The sequence below is a fragment of the Tamandua tetradactyla genome, chromosome 16, assembly GCF_023851605.1.
Source record: "Tamandua tetradactyla isolate mTamTet1 chromosome 16, mTamTet1.pri, whole genome shotgun sequence".
Classification (NCBI taxonomy): Eukaryota; Metazoa; Chordata; class Mammalia; order Pilosa; family Myrmecophagidae; genus Tamandua; species Tamandua tetradactyla.
Genome location: NC_135342.1, coordinates 286,296 through 305,479, shown reverse-complemented (window position 1 = coordinate 305,479; position 19,184 = coordinate 286,296). Strand labels below are relative to the sequence as shown.

The window sequence follows — 19,184 nt, the reverse complement described above, 5'->3', positions numbered from 1 at the left end:
GCAGCCCCTTGGCTGCCTTGCCTCAGCTCTTTCCCTCCCTTCATCTCGAGGCAGGACTTCCCTTCTTTCATCTGCTCGCTGGCCTCTTGCTGGCCGCCTGTGTCCCTCTGACCCAGACACCTGAACATTCCTCCAGACTGCCCCTCTGACCACTCTGCCCCGTGCCAGCCTCCCATGGCTGCTGGGCCCAGGCCCAGGGCCCTGCGGTGTCCCACATGCCACTGCCTGGCCTGAGGCCCCACCGGGGGCACCTCACCGGTGCTTCGAGTCTCATGTGCCAGGTGGTAAACAAAATAGTGCCCCCAAGACATTCGCGCCCTCTTCCTGGAAACTGCGAGGATGTTAGCTCCTTGGCAGGAGGGACTCTGCAGATGTGATTGACTGAAGGACCTTGAGATGGAGAGGTTTTCCTGGGTCATCCGGGCTCCCCAGCGCCTCCCATCGGTCCTTATAAGAGGGAGACAGGAGGACAGGAGTCAGGGAGGTGGTGGTGGAAGCAGAGGTCATGGTGACGGAGGGCCGGGGGTCGGCTGGAAAAGCCAAGCAACAGCTGCTGCCGAGAGCTGCACAGGAACCAGCTCTGCCAACACCTTGATTTTAGCTCTACAGCTCATTTGGATTTATGACCACCAGAACGCTAAGCTAATTTGTGTTATTTCCAGCCCTGAATTTGTGGCGGTCTGTTACAGCAGTGAGAGGTGCAGGCAGGTAGACGTGGGTGCAGGCAGGGGCCCCCTATCTCCAGGCCCTGGTGTTTCCCACTGGGCTTTCTTTCTCAGGCACCCGATGCTGGTTTTATATTTCAGGTACAGCTATCAGGTTTCCTTATAAATAAATGGATCTAAGTTAAAACCAAATTCGTTCTAAGCCCAACTCTGCAATGAAATCATTGTCCTCCCCGCTATGTGGGACATGACATCCAGGGGTGAAAGTCTCCCTGGCTGTGTGGGAGATGAGTGCCAGGGATGAGCCTGGCCCTGGTACCATGGGATCAGCAATTACATCCTTACCAAAAGGGGGAAAAGTAGTGTAAATATAAAAGTATCAGTGGCAGAGAGAATTCAAATAGAGTCGAGAGGCTACTCTGGAGGTTGCTCTTACAAGCTTCAGGTAGACCTTGCTACGTATCATAACCCGCCAACCCCCAACCAGGACCTTTCCAGTCAATCCTAAAGAACACCTCGGGCAATATATAAGATTCAACAAGGGTTCCAGGTACTAGAGTTGCTTTCCGGGAACCTACAACCTCCAGATGGATCCCTGGTCCAGAGAAGTCCTGAAACCCAGCCCAGCCTCTCCAGAACATGGGATAGTTCCATCTCCCTACCCCATGTTAGCAGCAGACCCTTCCAACATGAAATAGTTAGAATTGCCATAGCCCAAACACCCCTAAAGAGAGGGATGTAAAGACTAAAGGTGATGGAGGAGTTATACAGAGATGATAGGATTTAACAAATGAAAATGACTGCTGAATCATTAAATTGATACCTCTTTTAGTCTCCAGATCTTAGAGCAGCTAGAAGTAAAAAACTAAAATTGTGGAATTGTAACCCATGTCAAACTCTGAAATGTGTTCTACAACTGATTGTGGTGCTGTGCTTTGAAATTCATTACTTTTTTTTGGTATATATGTTACTTTTCACAAAAAAAAAAGAAAAAAAGTCCACTGTGACGATAAAAAATATATTTATTCCTTCTAGTCTCCTGTGTTCTGGAGCAACTAGAAGGAAAAATCTGAGAGGATCGTATGGTAGCCCATGACAAACTCTGGGATCTGTCCTGTAACTACTTGTTGAAGAGTGCTTTGAGAACTATTGTTTTCTTATTTCTTTGCTTTGTATATACGATATATTATACAATAAAAAAGCTATTTAGAAAAGAAAACAAACTAGTTGCTCTAAATCAGCGGTTCCCAACTTGGCGATGGCCGGGCCTTCGGCCCCTGCACACGACGGTCCCCAGGACAGAGAAGCGTGTCCGCAGGGCGCGAGGTGAAGGCGGCTGGGACTCAGCGCGGAGGGACCCGTGTCAGGGCCTGGGATCCCGCGATGACCCCGCGTGTGCGCGGGAAAGCTGCCGAGGCGTGGGGCCCCTTGTGGGAGTGGGGGAAGGCGCGACCCTGCCTAGGGCTCCTGGAGGGACGGGCCCTGCGGACACCTGGCCTGGCCCCCCGTCTTGCTGCTCCCGCGCTCCAGAATTCGTTTCTGCAGCCCGGCCTTCAAGCCTGGGCCCGACCTCCACCCGCCCGTCAGGGCCCCGGCGCGCTCCCAGACGCCGCCGGCTGCGCTCCAGGCTCTGGGCCGGCCCAGCCAGTTCCCTCCGGAGGGCTGGAGTACCCGCGGGCCAGGCGGGGAGTGGGGGGGCACGTGGCCCCAGCTATGACTGCACCCCAAAACCCAAGGGGGTGCAGCTGACTGCTCACAGGTGGTACTGCGAGGCCAGCGGCCTGGGAAGAGGAGGCCCCACCTGCCCCCCCCTCACTTGCCCCGGTACTCACACCCCCTGCTATTTTGTTCACTCTGCAAGCATTTATTGAGCACCAGGGAACACAGGGGACAAAACTCTTACACTTTATGAGGCTGACAGTCCTGTGCAGGGGGAGGGGAAATAAATACACAGATTAGGGGGTACTGGACAGAATACAGCCAATGGGGGGTGGGGGAGGCGGTGGGGCGAGGAAAGCTGCAATTTTAATCAAGTGGTCTGATGCCCGCCCTCACTTATCATCAGGAACATGAAAATCAAAGCTACCTGAAACACCAGTTCACACCACCGGGATGCCGGGCAGAGGAGACAAATGGTCCCAGGATGGAGAGACCTCCCACCTTGCCTGTGGCGAGGTAGAATGGCCTGGCCGCTGCAGAAGGCAGTTTGGCACTTTCTCCAAAAGTTAAATGTGGAGTTGCTACGGACCCAGCAATTGCACCCACAGGTACACACGAGAGGAATGGGAACACGGGTCTACCCACCGACTTGCAAACAAAGGCTTATAGCAGCATTATTTATAAGATGCAAAAGGTGAAGCATGGACAAACAAAACCATCCATAAAATGAAAATTCAGCCATCAAAGGAAAGCGGTGCTGAGCCACAGCATGGGTGAGCCTCGAATCCATCAGCTAAGTGAAAGCAGATTCGGCGGTCACACATTTTATGACACCATTTATGGGCAAGTCCAGAGTAGGAGAATCCATCGAGCCAGAAAGGAGGTCAGTGGCTGGGGGCAGGGACTGATGGCTGATGGGTGTGGAGTTTCTTTTTGAGGTGATGAAAATGCTCTAAAATTGCTTGTGGTGATTGTTTCACTTTGCTAGGCTGCTCAAAGCAGGTGCCACAGAATGTGTTGGCTCTGACGACAGGAGTTCATTTGCTGACAGGTCCCAATTTGGAGCTGAGAAAAACGTCCACATCAAGGCGTCATCCAGGCAACGTTTTCTTCCCCAGGCCTGCACGCCCTGCTCTTCTGCCACATGGCAGGGCACATGGTCATCTGCTTGTTTTTCCCTTCTGAATCTTCAGGCTTCCTTGCTTTCAGCTTCTTGCTTCCATGTCTATCTGTCTGTCTCTCTGCTGTTCATAAAGGACTCCAGTAAGAGGATTGACACCTACCCTAAATGAGGTGGGTCAGACCTGAAAAAGCCTCATCAGAAGGTCCTGCTCGCAGTGGGTCCACATTCGCAGGCCTGGACTAGCTTTGAGAACATGCTTTCTGGAAGCACATACAATTGCCAACCACCAACATGCCAAGCATGTGAATAGACCAAAAACCACTGAATTGAACACTTTAAAATAGTAACATATACGGCATGTGAATAATATCCCAGTAACTATAAAAGTTACAAAAATCGTGTAAAGTTGTCATTGCAGATCTCAGAGAAGGTGAGACTGGAGGCCTGAGTGGGCTACTTACCTCTCTGGGGACAAGCCCAGTTAGCCGGGCCCCACAAGCGCAAAGCCTTGAAGCAGGATGGACCTGGCCGGGCCAAGGAGTGACTGGGGTGGGGTCTGGGTCTGGGGGTTGGGGGATGAGGGCAGTGGGTTCCGGGGGCCCCCCCACTGGCCATCTCGGACTCAGGGCAGGTTTGGAGCTGGGGAGGGTGACAGCTGCTCGGGCTTTGCAGGCTGCCCTGGGCTGCCTTGAAGAGCACAGGAATGCTTCCCTCTGGGGGCTTGCTGGGTGCTGGAAGCGCCGCAGCTGCGCTCGGCTCCCAGTTCTGCTCCCTGGGACAGCCCCAGCCCGGCCAGTGGGTGTCCTAGCGTGCTAGCAGCCTGAATGCAATACACCAGAAACGGAATGGCTTTTAAAATGGGGAATTGAATAAGTTGCAAGTTTACAGTTCTAAGGCCAAGAAAATGTCCCAATTAAAACAAGTCTATAGAAACGTCCAGTCTAAGGCATCCAGGAAAAGATACCTTGGTTCAAGAAGGCCAATGATGTTCAGGGTTTCTCTCTCAAGTGAGAAGACACATGGCAAACACGGGGTCATCTGCTGGCTTCTCTCCTGGCTTCCTTTCATGGAGTTCCCCGGGAGGCATTTTCCTTCTTCATTTCCAAAGGCTACTGGCTGGTGGACTCTGCTGCTTGTGGCTGTGTTGCTCTGCTCTCTCAGCATCATCCCCATTCTCCAAAACGTTTCCTCTTTTATAGGATTCCAGTAAACTAATCAAAACCCGCCTGGAATGGGTGGCGACACGTCTCCACCTAATCCAATTTAACAACCACTCTTGGTTGAGTCACATCTCCAGGGAAATAATCTAATTAAAGTTTCAAGCATACAGTACTGGATAGGGATTAGAAGAAACAGCTGCCTTTACAAAATGGGATTAGGATTAAAACATGGCTTTTCTAGGGTACATACATCCTTTCAAACTGGCAAAGTGGGCCATCACTTAGCGAGTCTGCTTTTTAAATTTTTATTTTATAAATTTTTAAAATTTTTAAAAATTTTTTATTTTATTGTGCAATTTTATTGACATATATTCACATACCATAAGTCATTCAAAGTGTACAGTGTTCACAGGATCATCCGATAGTTGTGTATTCATCACTGCAGTTTTTGAACATTTTCATTACTCCAAAAAAAATCAAAATAAGAATAAAAAATAAAAATAAAAAAGAACACCCAAAACATCCCATACCCCTTATCTTCCACCACTGTTTATTGCTTTTTTTGTCCTAATTTTCCACCCATCTGTCCACACACCAGATAAAGGGAGTGTCACACACAAAGTCTTCACAATCACACGGTCACACTGTAAAAACTATAAAATTGAACAATCATCTTCAAGAATCAAGGCTACTGGATTGCATTTCAACAGTTTTAGGTATTTCCTTCCAGCTATTCTATGCTAGTTTGAAAGGGTGTATGTCCCCTTGAAAAGCCATGTTTTAATCAAAATCCCATTTCATAAAGGTAGAATAATCCCTATTCAATACTGTATGTTTGAAACTGTAATCAGATCATCTCCCTGGATGATGTGATTTAGTCAAGAGTGGTTGTTAAACTGGATTAGGTGATGACATGTCTCCACCCATTTGGGTGGGTCTTAATAAGTTTCTGGAGTCCTACAAAAGAGGAAAAATTTTGGAGAATGAAAGAGATTCAGAGAGAGCAGAGCAAAACGGCATAGCCATGAGAAGCAGAGTCCACTAACCAGTGACCTTTGGAGATGAAGAAAGAACATGCCTCCCGGGGAGCTACATGGAACAGAAGAAGCTAGCAGATGATGCCATGTTCGCCATGTGCCCTTCCAGATGAGAGAGGAACCCTGAACTTCATCGGCCTTCGTGAACCAAGGTATCTTTCCCTGGATACCTTTGATTGGACATTCTTATTGACGTGTTCTAATTGGGATATATTCTCGGCCTTAGACCTGTAAACTAGCAAATTATTAAACTCCCCATTTAAAAAGGTCATTCCGTTTCTGATATGTTGCATTCCGGCAGCTAACAAACTAGAACATATTCTAATACAGTAAAAAATGAAAAGAGATAGCTAATGATGCGTAAGAGTAGCCCAAATGTCCATTGATGGACGAGTGGATAAACAAACTGTGGTGTTTACATCCCATGGAATATTATGCAGTCACAAGACAAAATAAAATCATGATGCATGCAGCAGTGCCTATGAATCTTGAGGACATTATGCAGAGTGAAATTAGAAACAAAGGGACAAATACTATATGGTTTCACTGATATGAACTGACTAATGAGTAAACTTTTGAGAGTTAAAGTTAAGAACACAGATTATCAGGACATAGAAAGAGGGTAGAGATCGGGCATTTGGTGCTGAAGGAACACAGAATGTGCAATATGGTTGATTGTAAAGGTTTGGAAATGGATAGCACAGTACCATGTGTGGCAGCACGATACTGTGAGTGCAATTAACAAAGCTGGGTGTGAGTCTGGCTGAAAGAGGAAGGCTAGAGTTGTGTATGCCACAGAAGGAAAGGTAGGGGATAAAAACTGGGACTGTATGACTTATAGAAAGATAGAGTGGACAGTGATGGTGATTAAATGTGCAAACGCAATGAAGTTTTTACATGAGGAAGAACAAATGAATGTCAACATTGCATGGTGGTGAAAATGGGATAGGATATGGAAAAAACGCACTCCGTGCATACTGGAATCTATAGTTAACAGTAACCTTGTAATATGCTTTCATCAAATGTAACAAAGGCAACGTGCCAAAGCTGAAGGTCAGTAAGAGGGAGGTAAAGGGAGGGGTATGGGAACATTGGTGGTGGCGTTTCTACTTTTTATTTTGTTCTTCCCTCTTCTTTCTTTGCAGGGAAAATGGAAATGTCCTCATATAGATTGTGGGGGTGAGTGTATTTCTATGTGATTGTCCCAGGAACCACTGACTGTTTATTTAGGATGGATAGAATGGTGTGTGAATAAAACTGTTTAAAGAGCAAACATACAAAAACTCAAAAACAGACAGCACAATACTACCTAATTGTAATGTAATTATGTTAAAACACGGAATGAAGCTGCATCTGAGCTATAGTTTTTTTTGTTTGTTTTTTTATATATATTTTTTGTATTTTGTATTTTTATTTTTTCTCTATATTATTTTATTTCTTTTTCTGTTGTCTTGCTATTTCTTTTTCTAAATCGATGCAAATGTACTAAGAAATGATGATCATACATCTATGTGATGATATTAAGAATTACTGATTGCATATGTAGAATGGAATGATTTCTAAATGTTGTGTTAGTTAATTTTTTTTAATTAATTAAAAAAAAAAAGCAAACAAAGATACAAGTGCTGGGGAACTGTGGAGAGAGAGATGTGAGCACGCGCACAGGAGGGAAGCAGAGCGGCCTCCGTGCAGGGCAGCGCAGGGGCTGCACAGGGGCTGCGTTCGGCCGCCACGGGGTCCTGCGGCCTGTTATGAGGCAGGCACTGCAGGAGCTGAAGGCCGGCTGTCCTCAATTCAGCGACACCGACGGTCCGCCCGTCCCCGCCTCGAGGCTGGCCCTCTGGGCCTCTCCTCCCCTCCAGCCTCCAAGGCCCCTGAGGATGTGGAAACGATGCAAACAGCCACAGGGTGCAAGGGGTCCCGTGGTAGAATTCTACCTGCCACGTGGGAGGCCCAGTTTGATTTCCGACCCAAATACATGCACGCATGCACACACACACACACAGGCACATGCACACGCACACACACACACTCACACACACACACACACACCAGGGCCACAGGGGGAAGTTATTTCTTCATTCAGCTCTCAGTGTTCTAGGGCCTAGGACACCCGGGGGCCTGGCCATTGTGCTTTAAATCTCTCTGAGAAGGAGGTGTTTCAGGCCCTGCTTAGAGAGGCTGGGGTCAGCACGGTGTGGTGGGAGGCTGGAGACTGGCCCCACAGGCCACCCCAGGCCCATGACCAAGTGGAGGCACCCTGTCCCTAGGCCCACCGCGCTCTCAGGGCCGCTCTTGTTGGCCACCCCCAGGCAGCCACTGTGGCCAAAGTGAGGGCACACCTTGGCCAGGCCTGGGTATAGACTCACCTGAAAATGTGGGAGAGGGCAGAGGGCAGGCTGACCACCCCAAAGCCAAAGCATTTTTTCTAACAAATATTTGCACGCAAATGTTCATAGCACCACTGCTCATGGGAGCTAACAGGCAGAAACCATCCAAACACCAAACAGATAAACGAGTTGGAGCATATCCAATGGGACATTATTCAGTCATAAAAAAGAATGAAGTGCTGCTAGCTGCTGCAGCACAGATGAACCTTGAAAACATTATGCAAAGTGAAAAAAGCCAGACACAAGAGGCCACATATTGTAGGATTCCATTCATATGAAATGTCCAGAATGGGCAAATCCATAGACAAAGTGGGTTAGTGGTTGGGTGGAGAAGAGAGAAGGGTGTGGATTGGGAAGGGCTCCCATTTGGGATGATAAAAATGTTTTGGAACTGGATAGAGGTGAAGGTTGCTGCGCTGGTTTGAAAGGATTTGTGTACCCTAAAAAAGCCACGGTTTAATCCAAATGCTTGTCTTAATCCCTGTTCAGTACAATAGGTTGGAAACGTGATTGAGTCATTTCCATGGAGATGTGACTCAATCAATGTGGGTATTATACATGATTAGATGGAGACGTGTCTCCACCCATTCTTTGTGGGTCTTTATTAGTTTACTGGAATCCTATAAAAGAGGAAACATTTTGGAGAAACTTGGAGATTCTGAGGGAGCAGAGAATGACATAGCCACGAGAAGCAGAGAGTCTACCAGCCAGCTACCTTTGGAGATGAAGAAGGAAAATGCCTCCCGGGAGCTTCATGAAACAGGAAGCCAGGAGAGGAAGCTAGCAGAGGATGCTGTTTGTCATGTGCCTTTCCACTGGAGAAACCCTGAACTTCATCAGACTTCTTGAATCAAGGTATCTTCCCCTGGATGCCTTTTGATTAGACATTTCTATAGACTTGTTTTAACTGGGACATTTTCTTGGCCTTAGAACTGTAAACTAGTAATTTATTAAATTCTCTTTTTAAAAAGCCATTCCATGTCTGGTATATTGCATTCGGGAGCTAGCAAACTAAAACAGTTGCACAGCATCATGAAAGTGCTAAATGCCATAGAACTGTACACCTTAAAATGGTTAATTTTATCATGTGAATTTCACTGCAATAAAAAAAACAAACAAACTGAAAACTCCAAGATGCTCCCAGGAGGACCAGTGAGTGGGTGAGTGGGTGGAGCTCCTCTGGTCACCACCCAGGCCCTCCCCCCCACTTCCTCCACCCTGTCACTCCCAAGGAAACCAGCAGCCCAGGGCCCACAGAGTCAGCCTCTAGACCTCTCACCTGCGTCCTACCCGCAACAAGCGACTCATGGCTGTGCAGGGAGAACGCTGCAGTGTCCCTTCCCCAGCTCCTGGAGGCCTGGGGACTTGTTGGCTGTCCTCCAGGCCATCCTTGTGAGGTGTCACAGGTGGCCAGGTGCAGACTCCAAGCCTACCTAGCCGGATTCTATTCACATGTAAATGCTCAAGTGGGACGCAAAGCCTCAAAGGCAGCGTGGGCCTTCCACTGCAGACCCCAGCTAACCATGAGGGCAGCTGCCCAGTAGACCCCAGCCAGGGAGGAGCCTGCATAGCCCCATTCCCAACCACAACAGAGGCCCAAGCCCAGCAAGGGGCAGCTATGCACAGCCAGGTTGAGGGCACATGCAAAGAGGTCCCACTGGGGACCGACATATAACCCCTTTTGCAGGCGTCTTCAGGGCCTGTCCTTCCCAGCCCGATGAGGGGCGCTCTCTGGAGCCTCCAGGCCTGAGATGCTTGCCTGGGTCACAGTACTGGCCCCCCGGGATTCAGGTGAAGTGGGGGTCAGAGTGGTCAGTGCTACTGGGAAGTGCATCAGGGCCCTTGTCCACACCCGTGCCCGGCTCTCAGGCCCAGGCCTGGGAGGTGCTGGACACGCAGGGGCCATAAATGGGTCATGGAATGATAGTCTGCACACTGGCTGGTCAGCCACCGGGTGGGCTGCAGAGTGGGCAGGGACCCCCACAGGCCCCAGATGGACATAAGAGGATGGGAACAGCGCCCTAGGTTTAGGGCCCTGACGCATGTAGGTCCCCGGCAGTGATTAACTGAGGACTGAGCAGGAAGCCCTCCCCCACACGAGCCTGGGGTCCTTCTTCCACTACCCAGGCCCACGGAAAGGGTTCGCAGGTCTGCCTCCGGCCAGGGCTGATCCCTCCGCGGAGTGGCAAAGCCGAGAGCCCCGGTGCAGCGGGAAGGGACTTTGCCTCCCATCCCTCCTTCTTTCCCGCCTTGCTCCCAAAGGCAGTGTCCGGTCCTCGGAGAGCACGGCCCGCGCACAAGAGCAAAGGCGCCCTCCGCAACCTCGCCAGGAGCGGGGCTGTCGTTGGAACCGTGGTCGCCGGCACGGCCGCCCCGAGTTCAGGAGGCTGCTAAGCCTCGCGGGGGTCCCCGGCTGCGGCGGACGCACACAAGGGGCGCCGCCCGGGATGCCCTCGGACCACCGGCCCCGCCCGCAGCCGTTGGCCGTCCCCTCGGGAGCCCGCCAGGTGGCCGCGGCGGGAAGTGGGGACCCCGGCATGGGCAGGGAGAAGCCGTCAAGTAGAACAGGAGTCCTCCCCGAGGCCGGGAGCCCGGGCGGGCGGCGGGGAGCGGCCGACTGTCGGACCTCTTCGAACTTTGCGCGAGCCAGGCGTGTGGCTAACGGCGGGACAAAGAAGGAAGTGTGGCCCGCACTTCTGCCCTCACTAGTAATGGAAGCATCGGCCTCCCGCGGATCTCTGCGCTTGGGCGAAACGCACACACCTAGGGAAAGACTGGCTAGCGACTTCCGCCAGGCACCCTCGTGGCCTTGCTCCTGCAGGTGCGCATGCGCTAAAGGAGGTCAGTTTGCTGTCGGGCTCAAAGGAGTCCTTTGCATCCTCGCTCCGGATTGGTCCGTGACTCCACGATGCTCCTTTGGCAGCGGGTCGTCGCCGCTGACCCGGAAGTTCTCGTTCCAGTTAAAAGCGTCGGCCCGCGGCGCACGGCCTCTTCCTGTCCCTGTGAGGCTGGCGCGTGGTCCACGCGGAGCGATAGAAGCGTCCCGGCTGCGCCCGCAGGTGAGGCCGGCGGGGTCGGGGGCCGGAGAGAGCCCTAGGGCCTGTCCCTCTAGGGCCGCAGCTCGGTCCAGAGCCCGGACCTCCGCGCGTTTGGCCTCACCTCTTCCCGGAAGACGAGTGAGGAGGAGCCGGGCGGAGGCAGGAGTTTGGCGCCGCTGGGCCTCCGCGGCGGTTTTCCGCAGCTGGCGTGCAAGTGTGTCGGAGCCTCCCGAGGGCTCTGCGCTTCACACCGGGACGGGAGGCTTCTGTTTTCTTAGGGACGTGATGCACTTCCAATCTAGCACGTTTTTCTCCTTAAATAGCAACTCCGAGCGTTTGATGCCCCACACGAACCTTGGCGCTAATTTTGCCTCGTAATTAGCAGCTACCCGAGGTGGCAGATGGCGCTCCCATTTTACGGATGGAAACATAGTTTGTTGACACGGGCAGGTCACGAGGCTCATAGGTGGCTTGGCTGGGGCATGCTGTCACCGTGGGACTCTCAGCGTGGTCCGTGCGGCACCTGTTGATGGGTACCTGCTCTTTGGTAGCTCCCGGGTCCTCGGTGACCGGCGGACTCCTGACGGATGGGCCCCGATGACCACAGCCTTCCTCGGTCGTCGCATCCCCAGCCCCGGTTACGCTGCGGGGGTGGGTGTGGGGTCCTCACCTGCCTAGAGCTGAGGGCAGCTGGGTGCTGACGCTTTCTCCACCCTACCCCGTCACCAGGATGACTGAGTGGGAGACAGCTGCGCCGGCTGTGGCCGAGACCCCTGACATTAAACTCTTCGGGAAGTGGAGCACAGATGATGTGCAGATAAATGACATTTCTTTGCAGGTGAGGGGGTGACAGTGGACAGCTTTAAAGTGTGAGGGTGCAGCTTCATTCTTTTGCACGTAGATAGCCAAGGAGGGGGTTGGGGGAGGCTGGGGGAGCCTAGTTGGGGGTGTAGGCAGTGCTGGACACTTCTGGTGTGGTTAAAGGATGGGGAGGGGCTGGTCAGATTTGGAGTCTTCTCGGTGGGGGGGGGGGGGGTGTCATATGAATATTATCCTGCTAAGTTGAAAACTGAAGACAGATACAGGAGGGCAACTCTTCACTGCACCTCCATGTCCATTCCTCCTGTATCCTGTCCGGAGGCTGCTACTGCTTTTGTTATGAGACAGTTTTTTTCCCAGGAAAAGGATATCCCACATACTTTATTTTCGTGCTTGTAGTAAAGTACGTACAACACAAAATTCACTGTTTTGATCATTTTTAAGTGGAAAGATCCAACTTAGTTCCTGTAGTTGTGGGTGTCCAGTTGTCCCATCACCTTATGTTGAGGAGATCATTCTTTCCCCATTGACAACCCTATTGAAAATTAATTGACCATAGATGTGCAAATTTATTATTCCTGGACTCTCAGTTCTGTTCCACTGATGTCTGTGTGTCTCCATATGGCAGTACTACACACATTGTCTTGATTACTGTAGTTTTGTAAAAAGTTTTGAGGTCAGGAAGTGCAAGTTCTCTAACTTTTGTTTTCCCCATATACTGTATCATTTTACACTTTTTCTCACCAGGGCTTCATAAAGAGTTTCTTGTACCCCAGGTACTTTTGCCTTACTTGGTCACTTCATTTAAAAGAAACAAACAAAAACATTTTATGACTGCCTTGATATAAATATGAATATGTTTAAGGCTAGGTTCTATTTTTTTCTCCTTCTCATTTTAAAATTATTAAATTTAAATATTTAAAATTATTGAGGGCACTGCAGCTAATGGAAAAGATTGGTCCTGCTTTTTTTCCTCTTGTACATCTTTACTTTCCTTCAGGGGTTTGTTCCAGGGGCTGGCAGACTTTTATAAACTATTTCTTATTACTGCCTGCTCCTCTGCTCAGCAAGCATTCGTGAGCATCATTTGCTCTGTGCCAGACTCTGCCTGGGTCTGAGGATTCAGGAGTCAGCTTGGTGCTAGAGTTTGTTCTGTGGGAACAGTTGTGCAGGGCTTCCCAATGAGCTGGACAGTTTTTCCAAACCCTAGCAGGGAGCATTTGGTGTTTGCTGCATGAATACCCTTCGACTTGCCTGTTGGAGCCACGACAGATACTGGACATTGTGCTGGCTGTCACGGTGTCCTGAAATTTCTTTCATTTGTAGACATATGTTTGTGAATGTCTTCGTATAAGTGACAGAATGATTAAGGGCACATTTTACACTGGAACTATCGGTTGTGGTCCTCCGCGTGCACATAGCTCCTCTGCACCACCGTGCGACGTGTGCAGGCTTAATGTTTCAGCGTTTTCTAGACATTTTCTTGGGCTATATGTAGGTGTGAACTTGTTTACAATTCCTGTAAAACTGTTTTTAATCGGAGGTGATTGTGACCCTCAAGGAATGTCAGAGATGTTTTGATCATCAAGGTGGGGCCATTTCTGGCATTTAACGGGTCAAGGCCGGTGATGCTGCTGAACGTGCTGCACTGCACAGGACAGCTCCCCAAACAGTTACCCAGCCCCAAATGTCCCTAATGCCCAGTCAGAGAAAGGCTGTTTCAAAACCACGGTGGTGGGCTGTAATCCGTTCATTCCTATCTCTCTGTCCCCCTTGTATGGGAGGCAGGTTCTTTAGTTGCTCGCTTAGGCTTTATTTTCTCACGCTGGCTACGGCCACAGGTGGGTTGGGGGTTGACTCCCCTGGGTGCTGGTTGGAGATCCTTTGTGTTCCCTCTGGCCCCTGACTGCTTGCTGTCCCTCTGTCCCCAGGACTATATTGCAGTGAAGGAGAAGTATGCCAAGTACCTTCCCCACAGTGCAGGGCGCTATGCGGCCAAGCGCTTCCGCAAGGCGCAGTGCCCCATCGTGGAGCGCCTCACCAACTCGATGATGATGCACGGCCGCAACAACGGCAAGAAGCTCATGACCGTGCGCATCGTCAAGCACGCCTTTGAGATCATCCACCTGCTCACTGGCGAGGTAGTGCCCTGTGGCCAGGGCGGGGAGGCCTTGAGAGATGTTTTCCTGGATTCTGTGGTGTATGTGGCGCTTAGGAGTCAGGAGGTGGGACCTTGGGCCAGCCCTCCAGGATCAGCTCGGAGAGTGAAGCCACAGTCCAGTTGTTCCACACATCACTGCAGGAAGGTGAGTGGGCTATACTCACCATTCCCTTTCCTTCCAGAACCCCTTGCAGGTCCTTGTGAATGCCATCATCAACAGCGGCCCCCGAGAGGACTCGACACGCATTGGGCGAGCTGGGACAGTCAGGCGGCAGGCTGTGGACGTGTCCCCACTGCGCCGCGTAAACCAGGTAGGTGGAGCCATGGAACGGGTGCGGGGTGGGAGCAGCCGTGAGGAGAGGTGCAGGCAGGCTCATCCCTGCCTGCATGTTTTAGCTGGGTGTCACTTCCTCCAGGAAGCCTTCCTGATTGCCATCCCACACCAGGCTGATCCTGGCTCTGGGCCACATTTGGCTGAGGTGCAGTTTTATTTAGGTATAACTTTATTCACACCGTATGTACATGTGTGGGTGTGCTGTTCTTTTCCTGAGCCATTTGCGATTTAGTTACAGACATCAGCATTTTCCCCTCAGACACTTCAGCAGTGAGTATATCCTAAGAACAAGGATGTTTTCTCACCATATGGAAACATTGATAGTACAGTATAAAACAGTGGCAGTAGTACCAAGTGTGCAGTCAGGAATACCAGCTGTCCTTGGGGTCTTTAAAGCTGGTCTTACAGCCGTTCTTTATACTTGGTCCGGGTCTAGCCTGAGCACCATTCCTTGTCTCTTGAGTCTTCCCTCATCAGGGACTGTCTGACGTCTCTCTATGTTCTGGCCTCTTGGTGCCTCCATCTCATGGGTATTAGGGGCTCCAAAGTACCAGGAGGCTGCACCCCTTCCTGTTGCACCCTCTTAGCCTGCCCCGTGCCCCTAGGTGTCTGGCTGGTGGGTCCTTGCACCCTCTTAGCCTGCCTCCTGTGCCCCTAGGCCATCTGGCTGCTGTGCACAGGCGCCCGTGAGGCGGCCTTTCGGAACATCAAGACGATTGCTGAGTGCCTGGCTGATGAGCTCATCAATGCAGCCAAGGTGAGGGGGTGTGCTGTCACAAGGAAGGGGGGGGTGGGGAGGGGCAGATGGGGTCCTCAAGCATGACCAAAGTGCCTAACCATACACCTCTTCCCAGGGCTCCTCCAACTCCTACGCCATCAAGAAGAAGGACGAACTGGAGCGTGTGGCCAAGTCCAACCGCTGATCGCCTTTCTGGGGCTTAATAAATCCGTCAGCCCTTTGGGGCACCCTGTCCACCTGTGTCTGTCTCTGGGTGTGTGTAGGGGGTAGGTGCAGCGTCCCAGGCTTCCTTTAAGGCAACTGGTGTTCCTGATGCTTCCACCAGGCTGGGAGTACCTGGGTTTGTGAGGAAAGCCCCTGACTTAGAGGCCAGCAGGCACGGCTGCCTGGGGTGTCTGGTAGGCATGCAAAATGAGGGGTGGGTGTTGGCAGAGACCTTAAACAGGGTTGACCGTTGTCTCTTAGTGCTGAGCACATGCAACGTGGGGTCCAGGGTGGGGCTTGAGGGATACCCAGGAAGTCTGAAGGCCAAGGTCTGCTTGCTCCTTGCCACTCTGGGGCTCATCTCCTGGAAGTTGCTCCGGTGAGAGGCCCAGTCTGGCAGCTGGTCCACAGCCGTCATGGGCTCAACTCCTTCACTGTTTAGTCCTGGCTGTAGGGGCCTGTCCAGGTGGCACCTGCCTCAGCTGTCTGGGTCTGGCTAGGGGCTCCAAGCTGCCTATCCCCCTTGCACGCCCCCCCCCCAGGTGGTTTTGGGGTGTGGTGGCCACAGCTCAGCACCAGGCATGCAAAAGCTGCTGGGGAACAGGTTGGTGCCCACCCAAAGCTCATGTGCTGATACAGGATTCAACAAAGCAAGTTGAGAAATGAGTAAGGGTTGGGCTTTTCCCACTCAGTCCTGTGCTGTGACTTCACTGTCACCCATACCATCAATGAGCTTGCCACCCCCAGTATCTGGTGGAGTTCAAACCGGGGTTTGCCAGCTCAGAGGGACTGGCCTAGGGGGTGGGGCAGGCAGTTAGACGGGTCAAACAGGTGCCTGGGACCTGGGAGGGGGTGGACCCACAGCAAGCACCCCCTTTGGGGGAGGGGCTCCCACACACCTTGCCTCTGGTTTCTTTGGAAATGGGGTCAGACCTGGCAGGGACACGCCACTGGCCAGAGGGAGGAGGTGCATCAACAGGTAAGAGCCACGGGCCAGCCTGCCAACTGCCCCTACCGGAGACCCTAAACTTGTCCTGGCCTCCTACCCCTGCAGTGACAGCTTTGAACTCCCAACCCTGGCTGCTTGTTCCTGCTTCCAGAAGCGGCTGTGGATCTAGGGTCCTTCCTTGGCTAATCATACCCCCCCTAGGGTTCATCTGTAGGCCTCCCAGGTCTCCTTGCCCAGGCCCCAGGAGGGGGAGGGGGTGTCCTATCTTTTCAGCTGTCTCTGATCTTGCTGGCCAGGGCCCTCAGTATCCTAGTCCCTGGTCTTCCCTGGGAGCCACTTCTGGCTGTGGCACCATCTCCACTCCTCCCATCCCTGGCAGGGGTCTGCTCCTGTCTAGGTCCCCTTGAGTTTGTCCTGGGGGTCTCCCCCAACCCTCCAGCTTCGGGTCTCCGGCGGGCCAGCCCTTGTTCGTGGTTCCCCTCCCCAGCTCCCCACGGGCTGTTGCCCCCACCCCTCGCACAGCCAGCTCTGCCCATGCCGAGTCCCTATCCAGGGAGCCCGCCCGGCCCTATGCAGCGCTCCTCCTCTGCCGCATCTCGACCCTGCCTGCCCGCCTCTCCCCGCAGGTCCCGATGCCCTGCCCTCGGCCGCCCTGGCTCCGCCACCCCCGGGGCTCCCCGGACTCAGACTACAGCTCTCCGGGGTCGCTCTCGGCGCCCCGCTCCCCGGGTAGGGGAGAGGAGGAGGAGGAGGAGGATGAGGAGGAGGACGGCAGCCCGGGCTCGGGCCCCATCCTGTCCCCCGCGTCCCCCGTGGAGTGCCTCATCTGCGTTTCGCCCTTCGACGGCGTCTTCAAGTTGCCCAAGCGCCTGGACTGCGGCCATGTCTTCTGCCTCGAGTGCCTGGCGCGCCTGTCGCTGGCCACAGCGGGCGGCGGCGACGCGGTGGCCTGCCCGGTGTGCCGCGCGCCCACGCGCCTGGCCCCGCGCGGCGGGCTGCCCGCACTGCCCACGCAGCCCGGCCTGCTGCCCCGCGACGCGCGAGCGCCTCTGCCGCGCCAGGGCTCGGTGCGCTTCGACCGCCGCCGCGGCCTGCTCTACCTGCGGCCGCCACCGCCCGGCCCGCGCAAGGCCCGCGCTCCGCGCCCGCCGCCGCCGCCGCCGCCGCTGCGCCTCGGCCGTCCGCTGTCGCGCCGCCTGACGCTGACCAGCCCGGCCTGGGCCTTCAACGCGGCCGTGGCGCTGGCCGTGCTGGTGGCCGCGGGTCTCGTGGTCTCGGGCGTCTACATCTTCTTCCTCATCCCGCGCGCCGCCGCCCCCTCGCGTCCCCAGCTCGTGGCGCTCGCCCCGGCGCCTGGCTTCTGGCTCCCGCCGGAGCAGCCCAAGACCTCTGCCGGGACGCCCGGCCCCACGGGCCCCGACCTGGACGCTCTGGAGCCGGAGGGGGCCCCTGGGGACCCGGCAGAGACTGAGCGGAGCCGGGACTGGACTTTGGGTCACACGTGGGGGTCAGCGGCTGACCGCAGGGGGATCCCCAGGGCGCCCGGCGGGAGGGGGGCGTGGGGGGCCCAATAAACGCGCGCGCTGCAGGCCCTGCCTCCCGGCCCGCGGCCCACACCCCACCAGGAGCCCCCTTCCGTCTCCCGGTGCACAACTGGCTGGGGCTGAGGTTCAGGGAACCCCAAAGACCTCCCCGCCCCCCCCCCCCCGGCATGCTGGGGGGTGGCTGTGGTCCCCACAGCTCAGAGCGGCCGAGGGCACCCCCTGGACCAGCAGTGGGACATGATGGGGGGCGGGGGCCTCCGGAACCATTCCAGCCTCCTCCCGGGGATCCCGGCCCCTCTCCCCAGCCACCAGAGCCCCTGTCACTCCTTTCTCTCCACTCCTTAATTTCTCAGGGCCAGCTCCTGCATCTCCTCCTCCAGAAGTCCCTCCAGCTGTCCTCTGGGCTGAAGCCCAGCTGTCCTCGCGTTGACAGTAGCTTCCAGGGAGGGGCTCATGGGTGCCTGTCTTCCTCCCAGAAACCCCTGAGTTCGTCAGTAGGGTAGCGGCAGCCACCCTCTGCACAGGCCGCATCCCAGCCTCAGTCTCCCTCCAGGCCCTGCAGCCCGACCCCCAGCTCACCTCACCTGGGGTTGGGATGCTGTGTGTGGGGGTGGACACCAGCATTTTCCAGAAAGAAATGTGACGTCAGAGGCAGGGCTTCAGTCCGGTTTGTTTGCATGTGGCCAGTGGCCAGTGTGCAGAGCTCGTCCAACCTAACAGGTGTGTGTGGGGGGGGCGTGAGTGCTGGGAACCCTGGCACTGCAGACCCAGGTCTGGTGAGAGTCGCCGCCAAAAAGGCGGCAAACAGAGGGGAAACATGAGGGCGCTGGAGGGAGAGGGTTCCTGGCCCAGTTCATGGCTCACCTCGTGCACAGGAGCCAGGACGCAGGGCGGGGTCAGGGAGCACCGCAGCAGGACGGGTGGTAGAGACTGCCCCGATGTGGTAGCTTAAAACTCAAATCTATTCCTTCCCAATCCTGCAGAACGTATAATTTTCACTGGGCTAGAGTCAAGGTGTTGGAAAATCCTGGAGGCAAAATTGGTTCCTTGGTTTCTCCAGCACTGAGAGCTGCATTCCTTGATTCCCAGCCCATTTGTCCATTTCTAAAGCCAGCAGCACAGCATCTTCAAATCTCTCTCAGACTCTCCTGCCTCTTTCATGTATACTACTACTCTGGGGTCACATTGTGCCCCCCGGATAAACCAACATAATCTCCCCATATCTGCAAACCCCATTTTGCCATACAAGGTAACACCTACAGGTTCCAGGGACCCGGACCTGGATATCTTTGGGGACCATTATTGAGTCCACAGGGACCAATACTGACCAGTCGGGCCCTGGTCTCTTCCTTCCTCCGGGTT

General features: G+C 53.7%; 2 protein-coding genes across 2 annotated transcripts; both read left to right on the top strand.

Moving 5' to 3' along the window:
• The first annotated feature begins 10,965 nt into the window (after window positions 1-10,965).
• RPS5 (ribosomal protein S5) lies at window positions 10,966-15,359 on the top strand. Its single transcript, XM_077130543.1, has 6 exons — window positions 10,966-11,093; window positions 11,802-11,910; window positions 13,823-14,032; window positions 14,235-14,363; window positions 15,045-15,143; window positions 15,241-15,359. The coding sequence occupies exons 2-6, from the start codon at window positions 11,803-11,805 to the stop codon at window positions 15,307-15,309; spliced, it is 615 nt and encodes a 204-aa protein (XP_076986658.1). The 5' UTR covers window positions 10,966-11,093; window position 11,802; the 3' UTR covers window positions 15,310-15,359.
• A 120-nt stretch (window positions 15,360-15,479) lies between these two features.
• RNF225 (ring finger protein 225) lies at window positions 15,480-17,852 on the top strand. Its single transcript, XM_077130538.1, has 2 exons — window positions 15,480-16,308; window positions 16,905-17,852. The coding sequence occupies exon 2, from the start codon at window positions 16,911-16,913 to the stop codon at window positions 17,850-17,852; it is 942 nt and encodes a 313-aa protein (XP_076986653.1). The 5' UTR covers window positions 15,480-16,308; window positions 16,905-16,910.
• Window positions 17,853-19,184: the final 1,332 nt, after the last annotated feature.

Bases quoted from the DNA above. Each gene is read 5' to 3' on its own strand.
- RPS5 (XM_077130543.1), top strand. From the start codon at position 11,803: ATGACTGAGTGGGAGACAGCTGCGCCGGCTGTGGCCGAGACCCCTGAC. The intron at 14,033-14,234 runs GTAGTGCCCTGT...CTTTCCTTCCAG, and splicing joins TCCACCTGCTCACTGGCGAG to AACCCCTTGCAGGTCCTTGT. The intron at 14,364-15,044 runs GTAGGTGGAGCC...CTGTGCCCCTAG, and splicing joins CACTGCGCCGCGTAAACCAG to GCCATCTGGCTGCTGTGCAC.
- RNF225 (XM_077130538.1), top strand. From the start codon at position 16,911: ATGCCCTGCCCTCGGCCGCCCTGGCTCCGCCACCCCCGGGGCTCCCCG.